The 10,483-nt window shown below is 35.7% G+C and overlaps 1 protein-coding gene across 2 annotated transcripts; it reads left to right on the forward strand.

Moving 5' to 3' along the window:
• The first annotated feature begins 553 nt into the window (after positions 1–553).
• Positions 554–10,000, forward strand: LOC18434722 (glutamate NMDA receptor subunit epsilon-1, putative (DUF3598)). Of its 2 annotated transcripts, XM_006844785.4 has the most exons (7): positions 554–1,203; positions 2,894–2,988; positions 5,599–5,716; positions 6,188–6,306; positions 6,970–7,156; positions 8,889–9,035; positions 9,572–10,000. In XM_006844785.4, the coding sequence occupies exons 1-7, from the start codon at positions 919–921 to the stop codon at positions 9,857–9,859; spliced, it is 1,239 nt and encodes a 412-aa protein (XP_006844848.1). In that variant the 5' UTR covers positions 554–918; the 3' UTR covers positions 9,860–10,000. The 2 variants fall into 2 exon arrangements, with proteins under 2 accessions (XP_006844848.1, XP_088706542.1); XM_088850416.1 differs by lacking the exon at positions 2,894–2,988.
• The last annotated feature ends 483 nt before the right edge of the window (positions 10,001–10,483 follow it).

Raw genomic sequence — 10,483 nt, forward strand, 5'->3', positions numbered from 1 at the left:
ACTTAGATCATTTCCCATTCTTGAACTTGTTAATGCACGAAAGATACTATTCATCTGCTGCATGCATCATAACATTAGTATGCTAATGCCTTTTTTTTTTCACGTGTCCAAGAGCCTTCGACCCAAGACTGGCAATAGCCTAGTAGACCTGGACCTGTATGGACCGGCCCGTTTGGCCCAAGGGCTGGCCACAAAATGTGGTCGGGCCCCATTACCTGAGGATAGGGCCGAGCCGGGGCTGGATCTTGTGTGCAAAATGGCTGGCCCGGCTCAACTCGTTTTTTGTTTTTACTTTTAATCTACTTGGCCCGGCCTGCCTTGGTCCTGAGAGCATGCGCTAGTGCCACTTTGGCTCCATTAGGGCCGTCCGGTAGGGACATGGACCGGCTTAGGACCAGCAGTGGCGGTGGCCGGGTCCAATGCCACCGGAGCAACTGATCCCGATTTGTGAACGGTCAAGATCAGATCCTTTGATTCAAGAGTGTGGGGTCCGTCCGATATGGATAGCAGTCTCCCCATTCGAGAGAGAGAGAGAGCGCCATTTTAGAGAGAGAGTGTGTTGAGAGAGAAAAGAACCTAGCAAAAATCAATGGGGGTGATATGGATAGTCTGGTTTAGATAGACTGGAAGAGAATTTTCTCAGAGAGGGCATGTAGAGAGAGAAAAATGATAGAGTGATTCTATGTCTGGTTTAGAGAAAGAGAGAGGGATTTTTTAGAGAGTAAAGGAGAGAGAGTATGCAGAGAGAGAGCTTAATAACATTAGATAGCTGTGACATGGAGAGCGCAAGCTTTTTAGCCTGCTCGAGAGAGAGACTGAGATATGCTTCTTAGAGAGAGAGAGAGCTTTGTAGAGAGAGAAAAGGAGAGCGTGTGAGAAAGAGTGGTGTAGAGAGAGAAACTGTCTCAGAAACAATCAATGGCAGCTGCTGCTCTACCTTCTATTCCTGCGCCCAAAACCAAAATTTTGCATCACAACAGAATAAAGAATTTGGGTTTATTGTTCCCTGTAAATATGTCAAACTCCTGTAATTCGAACAAGAGGAGGAGCATTTCTTGTTGTTGTCCAGCCATGGCGGCCAAATCATCGAATGCAGCAGTTGCAGAAGAAGAAGACAGAGAAAAATATGAAGAGGCGATGAGCACAGATGCTTTGCATCGATTTATAAATCTAAATCTTGGTGACTGGAATGGTTCCTTCTATGTAAGTGATTACTCATCATTTTCCGTAATTCTCTCTCTAAAATGTGTTCATAGTCTAGAATTCAGTTCTTATTTCTCCCTGAATTGGCAATGGTTCAAATTATTTGTAGGAAAAACCTTTCTTCTCTTGCTTTTGTTGTATGGTTTGGTTTAAGGTAGCATTCAGTACTGTGTATTTACTTTGATTTAAAGGTGGGAAATCTTCCCCTTTTAAATTAGTTAACAAACAAAGTTAGTATAAAGTTTGCTGCAGTTTCTCTCTTATCTTTCCCCTCTGAGATTTGAATAGTTAATTATTTTTTGTGTATTTTCTTTCTTATCTTTCCCTCAAATTAAATAATTCGAAGTTAGTATAAACTCTCTTGCTGTATTTTCTGTCTCTTATCTTCTCTTAAAGTTCAATTCGTTAACTTTATTCCATTGTTAAAAAAATCGACTTGGTCATGGTACTAGGGACCTCGCCGAGGTGAGTCTCGCCTGAGTCAGAGCTAATTTTTTTTTTAAAGAAATGAAAAAAAAGTAATCGCTTATATATAATATAAGTGACTCTTTTATCAACAAAGTAAGAAATGACATGCTGGTAAGTGTCCCTTATTGGGCCTCTTATAAAGGTTTTAAAGTTTTGAGCTAGATTCTCGATAGGTTTTTTTTTAATAAACATTGAACACCAACAAAATGATGTGTTAACAAAAGTGATAGGCAGGATTCAAACTTTGGGGTGGGATAAATCCCTCATTGGGGTAAGAGTTCATTCCATTCTAACTTATCTAATATGAAACCATTCTAACTTATCTAATTTGAATATGCGGTAAGATTATAATTAAAGTTTAAAAACATTGTGTACAACTAACCGCCTCGCCATTCTAACTTATCTAATATGAATATGCAGTAAGATTATACTTAAAGTTTAAAAACATTGCGCACAACCAACTCGCCCAAAACTCGCCGCACCCATGGGCCGAGGCCAAGTTACTTGGCCGAGTCCGAGTTGCCTTGGCCGAGTTTTAAAACGCTAATTTAAACATATATAAACCCATGAGAATCGAACTGCTATAAAAAAAAAGAAAAGGAAAATAACATTTACCTAGAGAGTTTACTCTAATTTTGAATCAACTAATGTAAGAAAGTAAGATAGAGAGATTAAATAGAATAAAGCAGCGTTCTAAAACTTGGCAAGGCAACTCTACCTCGGCCCATGGGCGAGGCGAGTTTTGGACGAGTTAGTTGTACACAATATTTTTAAACTTTTAAGTATAATCTTCTTAGATATCATACAAGTTAGAATGGTTTACTGGTTAGTTTTAACGAGTAAACTTGACCTCAATCAACGACAAAATCAGGGGTTCGAATCCCACTCGCCGCCTGTTTTTTTAACACATTATTTCGTTGGTGTTCAACATTTATTAAAAAAAAAAAAAAGCCACCTGTCGAGAATCGAGCTCAAAACCTCTTATAAAGAGGTCCTTTTATATAAGGCGCATCAACCAGCACAACGTTTCTTACTTTGTCGATAAAAGAGGCACTTATACTATATATAAATATTACTTCTCTTCATTTTCTTTAAAAAAAAATGAGCTGGACTTGGGCGAGTTACTCGGACTCGCCTAAGTAAATCGCGTCGGCCAGGTTCCGAGTACCTTGGCTGAGTCGGTTTTTTTAACATTGGTTTAAATTGTTACCTTTTTTTACAGCAATTTGATGCTCATGGAAATATGATGCAAAATGTGACTACAAAGTTGGCTGTTAGTTCTTATGGTGAAGATGAACTTATAAGCCTCATTCAGACGTACGTACTAAGAAGTTCTCTTCTCTTCTTTTAGTTGTGGTTAAGCATTGTGAATTTCGCTTCTCTTCTTTAATTTTTGTTTATAATATGGTGAATTACTCTTCTTTTCTTTAATTTTTGGTTAATCATTGTGAATTTCTCTCTCAAGTATTCTGTATTTCTAATTTTCTATTATCTTCCATAATTTGCGATTTAGTATTGAGATTTTCTCTTCTTTTCTTTAACTTATAATTAAGTATTGTGAACTTGTGTTCTCTTTCTCAATTTGCGGTTTAGCATTGTGAATTTCTTTCTCTTTAATCTGTGGTCCTTTGTCACTTGTTTAGTATGTTGATTGCTCATTAGAAAAGCTGGCTCCAGTGTTCGATTCCTTCACTTCTTCATTCAATTTGCATTATTAGCAAACCATTTCAACAAATTCGTTTTCCAATGGTTCTATGACTAGTTGTATAGTTCATGGTTTCCATTTGTTCATCATTGTATTAACAGTCCAGTGTTATCATTATTGTTCTTTTCTGATCATTAACATTGTTAAATTCTCCAAAAAAAAAAAAAAAAAAAACAGTTTACTAATTCTTACCAAATACTGACCAAATTTGCAGGTCCTTAATCTATTCATCTGTTTTCATTTTGTGGTGTAGTTGTTGATCATGTTTAGGATGTTTCAGCTTATGCTAGTTCTATGGCAAATGTATGTCACTTTAATAATAGTGGAGAATGAAGAAAGGTAACATTCAAATTTCGCATAATGTAAATAACTGGTGTCGTATAGCATGCGCCTACTCGCCTAGCCTCGGTATATATATATATGGGGAATGATTTCATGCAACAGTTGTATAGTAGTATAATGCAACTGAGACGGCACGAGAGTGCCTCACACTAATATATATAATGCTTTTAGATGTACAGTAGTATATATATATGGGGAATGATTTCATGCAACGGTTGTATAGTAGTATAATGCAACCATCTTCAAAAACCATGTTACAGACATTTGTTTGACACGAATTTTTAAATGTACACTCTTTTCATTCTGAAGAACAATCATAAAAAAGAAAATTTTGAAAAAATGCTTTAGAAAATTTTCATTCTTTAATATAAGCCGTCCATGTTATTTAGATGGTAAGATATAGGCCTTAGAAGGATTTTTTTTTATTTTTAAAATTTTTATATAGCGTTATCATCATTAGATTAATAATGCTAAAAAAGAAAAAAGTGATTTTGAATTTGTTAAGGCCTAGATCTTGAATTCACCAAATGGATGGTTGAGATTCATTGTTGGATGGGTACTAATTTTGACCATATCTAGGGTGCAAATTGAATTTTCTTTTCTGTAGGATTGATTATGAAGATGAAGAGAATGTGGGCGCCAAATTTGGGGTCATACAAATGCCAAAAATATGGTTTTCTAGAGGTGTGGTTGCATTATACTACTATACAACCGTTGCATTTGATCATTTCCCTATATATATATATATATATATATATATATATAGGGATAATCTAAACTTCACAACCCTTCAAATTACAAAGGTTTAAGATAGAGAGAGTTGTGAAGGGTGGATTTATTAATTTTGTAGTCTATTTTTTTTAAAAAGTTACTTTTGTGGGGCAATTTTGTAAATGTTAGTACAAGACAATGGGTACTTTTGTCATCTCCATAAGGGGTAAAGTTGAAATTTTAACTAAAAGACAAGGGCACTCTACAAATAAAGTTTCAGAACACTAACTTCCAAAATGCCATTGTAGTTTTGTAAAAATTTCAAATTTGCCCTTGCTTAATGGTAAAATTACCTATTTAAATAATTTTTTAATAAAAAAGTAATGATTGTTTTGATAAATACACCCATCACAACCCCTTCTAACTTAAACCTTTGTATTTTAAGGGGTTGTTAACTCTAGACAAACCCATATATATATATATATATATATATATATATATATATATATATATATATATATATATATATATATATATATATATATATTCTACTTTCCGGAGGGAGGGAGTTTGAGAGGAAAGCAGAAAGACGGAGGGCGAGGTCCACACACCATAAGCGGGTAGGGTCCCTAATAACCAGCTCTCGCCTGTTTTCATTTTGTGGTATAGTTGATCATGGTTAGGATGTTTCAGCTTATGCTAGTTCTATTGAAAATGTATGTCACTTTTAATAATAGTGGAGAATGAAGAAAGGTAACATTCAAATTTCGCATAATGTAAATAACTGGTGCAGCAGTTTGACTTCAAAGCATTATCGCCACTATTAGAATGAATAGTTATACTTTTTTTTAACTGTATTTCATTGATAAAGTGAAAATTCGGACATGCATACGTTTTGTACACAAAATTGGGATCCTAAGGGATCAATTTGATTTGCACTTAAGTGATATTTATAATTAAATTACCTTCAGGGAGTATATTTATAATTGCTTTTTCTCATATCTGTCAGGATATTTATATGCTCTTTATGTTTTCGTGCACTCTTTATGGGTGCTATAGTCTGCAAATATGAAATGTTTAGCTTTGTTGAAGTTGAGTTGGAGGGATTCATGGTCTCATGCTGTTAATTTTTCTCCTAAACAATATGTCTTCTTGTTTTGTTTTCTCAGGCTATATATAAAGCAGCCTCCTTCAAGAACTTCAATATCTGGTTATGATCAGGAGCCTGAATGGGCGGAGTACAAAATTAAGGAAACCAATATGTTTACTGTGGACAAATATCAGCAGGTGAGCAATATCTCCCTCAGCATTTTGTTAACACAAGTTTCAATATGAAAAACCTAAAATCAGATATAATAGTCTCATTGTCATGAAACCTTTGTTTTGCTGCATTTTATTTTGGAAAGCAATGCATACCCCAATATGTATGGTACATGATCCACAATTGGGGCATCTACTGTCATCTGTTCACAATAATGGACAGTGGAGATCGATCATCGTGCGGCACACGAGGACATTACCTGGGTATTGTTGATCTCTACGTCTATCTTTGGGCTAGGCGTGGGCAGCGCCTTGGTGTGCTACTACCATACACCATACACCATACACCGTTGGTGTATGGTATGTTTCCCCTTTTATTTTGCTCCTGAATAGTTTGGTTGTTGTTTTGAGCTCCAATGATGTACATGGCCCCAAAACTGGTATTGCAATTTTTTATTTATTGGTTTGTTGAAGTATTATTAATTTATTATCTGTTAGATTGGCTTCTTCCCTCAAGAAAAGGCCTTCTCTTTGCGCTACCAAACAGCAGGAATGCTGGAAACTGTTTTGCGAGCTGGAGTGCTTGGGGAGGATGACATCGGTGAAGAGTCCCCCAAGTAAGTCACTATTATTTACCTTTTATGTGAGTGGAGGTTTGCAAAACGTGAATATTACTAGTTTTCAGAATAGATGAATGTCTCATAATAGTATACTTGTTTTGAGGTGATTTTGGATCAATGAGTATTGCTAGATTAGTCCTTTCATAATTCTTATTATGGAAGTTCTGCACTTGCTTCAGTCCTGAAGAAAACCCTCCCTCAATGTCATTATGTTTTGGTAAATCCAATGGCATTGACTTTCACTTTTCAATGCTGATGTTTCTTTGATTTTATGGATCATCGTACTTTGAAGTGAGGGATCTGATATAGTGTCTGAAAAAGTTAGCAGCAGGAGATAGGAAAGGAATGAAACCATCTGCTCTAAAGATCTTATGAAATTTTATCATGTTAAATTTCATTTTATGTATTGAATAATAAATTTTGCATTGTACAATTTTATTTTATGTATGGATAATGACTTTTGCATTGTACCGGTATCTCGTCAATGTCACTTTGGTTGTTTGAATTTTCTGCCAAATGTTTGAAAAATATGTCCTTATTATGCTAATAAAAGTAAGGGTTTCCATATGGTTCAAGAGGTCATACTCGACTTTAATTTCAAAGAGGAATTGTTGTATTTTGCCTTCTTTACAATTTTTTTTTCGGGTTGTTATCATACAGAAACTTGAAGCTTCCATGTCGTCATCCTTCTGTTGTTTGCGAGAATTGCCTGTATTTGCAGAAGACAGATGTTCGTGCAAGAGCATTCCACATCATGGATCCCAAGGGGGTCCTTGAAATGTTTCTCATTTTTCTTGAGCAAAGAGGAGACAAGGCGCCCTGTCTCTCTTCCTTTGACGTTTTCATGGTAATTCAATTCCCATTATGTTCTGCCAATGATCTGAACAAGTGGGAGACTTTTGAAGCTTTCTTTTGCGGGTTTTGACTTCAGTAATCTTGCTTTTCTTTCTGGCTACTAAAAGAATAATAATTTTTCTATGTAAGGGAGGCAAACCCCTGAAAATTTGAGGCATACTATCTGGAATAAGAGTTGGTTTGCTTGAACTAGTTAAAGCACATGCAGGTCTGGATACACTGTCCAGATTCTCTTGTGCACCACATGCTCACCCTAGGCTTTTTATCCAAACAACAAATGGAAATCAAAGACAATATGTCGCTGTCAGTTGGCTTGTGGTCACATAAGTGTGCAAGAGACTGGTTAGTTCAATTGGATAATGGTTTTCTAGGATCTTTAACATGCCAAAAATAGTTGCTCTTCTTTTTAATAAAGATTATGAGAGCAATTATTGATATAAGAAACAGAAAAAATCAGAGCAATTCAGTATAATATTATAGAAGATACAGGCCCAAAATATATTTTGCATGTAGCTTATTGGAATATGCATTTCTGACATTTTATTGTGTACTTGAGATGACAAATAGGTATGTTTTTAAAGAAAAGAATAAGCGAACTGAAAAGAGCCAACTTATTGCACCATCCAAAGAAAACTAGTATTGCTCTAAGTTGGGGTTTCAGCTCTCACGTGTCATGAATAATATAAACCACTGTTAGAAAAGTCAGTGAGTCCAACTCGAAATTTCTTGAGATAACGCAGGCTTGGCTGCCTGACAGAGCCCAGATACCCCCTTGCTCACCCCAGGGGGTGCTGAAGTAACTTGGGTGATTTGCATAAAGTGGGCGAGTTCCTGACATGCTCGCCAATCAGACCAAAAGGGGGGTGGTGTGGGAGGAAAATTGAACCTCCTTGTTCGCATTTTCTCTTCATCCATGTCCTCATCGGATCAGGATTTGAGGTTTAAGGTCTGTTTTGTATCTTCTAGCTACTGAAAAGATGAGATTCAAGAAAAATAAATAAAAACATCTCAGATTTGTGAGATTTTGATTTTTGAACTAGTGTGTAGCTAGAGTTCAAAGTCTTTTTTTTTTTCCTGTCATCTTGCTAGAAATTTGTTACCTACACGTACTTTTAAATATTCTATTGTATCACATGTTTATTTTCCACAAAAATCCTCTCGAAATCTTGGATTTGTGATATTTGAACATCAAGATGCTTTTAGCTGAAAATCTCAAGAGCTTCGTCCAACTTGATCTGCACTTGATCCCAGATCTAGTTAAGCGGTTTGGTCTGAGATATTTGAGGATCCTTTAACAATGATTTGAGGATCGATTCGTGTTGAGCGCAAGTAATAGAGTAATTGGTTGTTGCATTAGATTATTAGATAGCTATTTCAATGAGTGTATGCCTAAAAAATCAATTTATCATTTTGTATTCAGGTTTTATGAATTTTATTTTTTCTATTTTTTTAAATTTTTTTTGCTTCTTCTAGATATTTTTGGCCTTTTAATGGGACGCTTTCCATCTTGGACTGGACTCATGGTGTCCACTCAAGATTCACTGAGCTGACTCACTCCACTCCACTGCTGAGCCCTGGAGTGAGTCTAAGTTTCTGAGCACTGATTTAAATGAAAGCCCTGGTTTTGATATCATTTCTTTATATTTATAATTTCTCAGGATCATTGTATTATCTTTAAAAAAAAAAAAACATTGCCTTAGTTGTTTCCTTCTCATGCTCGGCAGGACAATGATTCAAGCAGGTTAGACGCATGGCTTGGTCAATGGAAAGGTCATTCTATAACGAAAAGAAGTGGTGTTTATGGAGCAACAATTGCAAAAGCTGACACGAATGCCATTCTTGAAATGAAGAACAAAGGACAGTTAATCCAGGTATTGGTGTTGACTTATACCATTCACATGTATCCAAATTTGTTCAAGGCAACAAGATGAAAACTACAAGAATTGTTGGGTTTCAACGATGGATAAATCGACAATGATGTTATGGAAATGGATAAGTTGACATGATGGCAAGAAGCAACTCGTTATGTGGTCATATGCCACCATTTGTTCTTTTAGTGGAGTAATTCAAGCCATCAAGAAATGGCTAAATAAATCAGATTGCCCTTTCAGTTCCATACTATGAGGCTATTGTTCTCCTTATACCATCATTATAGGAAGGGTTTGCAGACAAGCCCCCACTCCCAACTCATCGTACTGTATATATAGTCTTATGTAGTTTTTCTTGCACTGTGTCATATACAACGAATGAAAGCCATTTACCGACATATCGAAGCAAAGGAAAACAATAAAAAAAAGAAAAGAAAAGAAAAGAAAAGTGTCGGATGACTATTGTAGGATTAGTTGAAGTGCATTAAGTTGGTTTTGTTTAATGAATGCTTTTGCCTTGATTTTATTATTTTGTTCAGGATATCACTTCAACATCTGAAGGCGGTGTCTCTACAAATGTGCATTGGACTGGCACAATGTCGGGAAATCTCATTAGCTTCGATGGGGGCTTCCAAATGACCTTACTCCCCGGAGGCATGTATTTAGCATGCCCTTCAAATGTGGGTAAGAGTGTGGCTCAATCTCAATCTTTTCATTTAGAGTTCTGTTGGATGGTGTCTCCATTTGAGAGACACAGGCTTGTGCGAACATACGATGTCGAGGGTTTGGCAGTATCGACTACGTACGTCTTCGAGACTAAACAGTGAAGATATTCTCTCAGTGTATGTATCATTTGCTTTTCCTTATTGTATTGAATGTGCAGTTAACAACAAGAAGAAAATATTTATGTTCTCTCTATGCATGTATTATTTGCTTGTGCATAATATGTCAAATTTGCATTTTACCAAGGTAAAGATTTTACACTGGCACATCTCATACATTGACATGTTTAGAAATCTATATGATATAGAACCTACATCTACATATTTTTAGTGGGTAAAAGAGATAAAGAAATAAAATTCAAAATGCATAAAACAAAGACTTTTGGAGAAGATTATCTGGTAGCAAGGCATCAACTACTGTTACAAAATTGATTTCACATGGTACCGGTCGGGGGGTAACTTTTTGAAAATCTTAGAACCCAATAATGGATTTCTAGGCAAACTTTTTATCCCATGTGTAAACTGCAATGTTCTAATTGACAACCTTCTCGGTTATTATTCCATGATGATCTTCTAATGGAAAGTTGAAAACATAACAACTTAACATACTAAAATCTACATCATTGGGATTCATAAAAGGAAAAAGTTTATATAGAGCTAGAGCTAAGGCTCTAAACAATCAAATTAGAGCCAACCTCAAAATTTTTACTAGAAGAGGTTGTTTTGATG

The sequence above is a fragment of the Amborella trichopoda genome, chromosome 10, assembly GCF_054954075.1.
Source record: "Amborella trichopoda isolate Santa Cruz 75 chromosome 10, AtrichopodaSantaCruz75HAP2 v2.0, whole genome shotgun sequence".
NCBI lineage: Eukaryota > Viridiplantae > Streptophyta > Magnoliopsida > Amborellales > Amborellaceae > Amborella > Amborella trichopoda.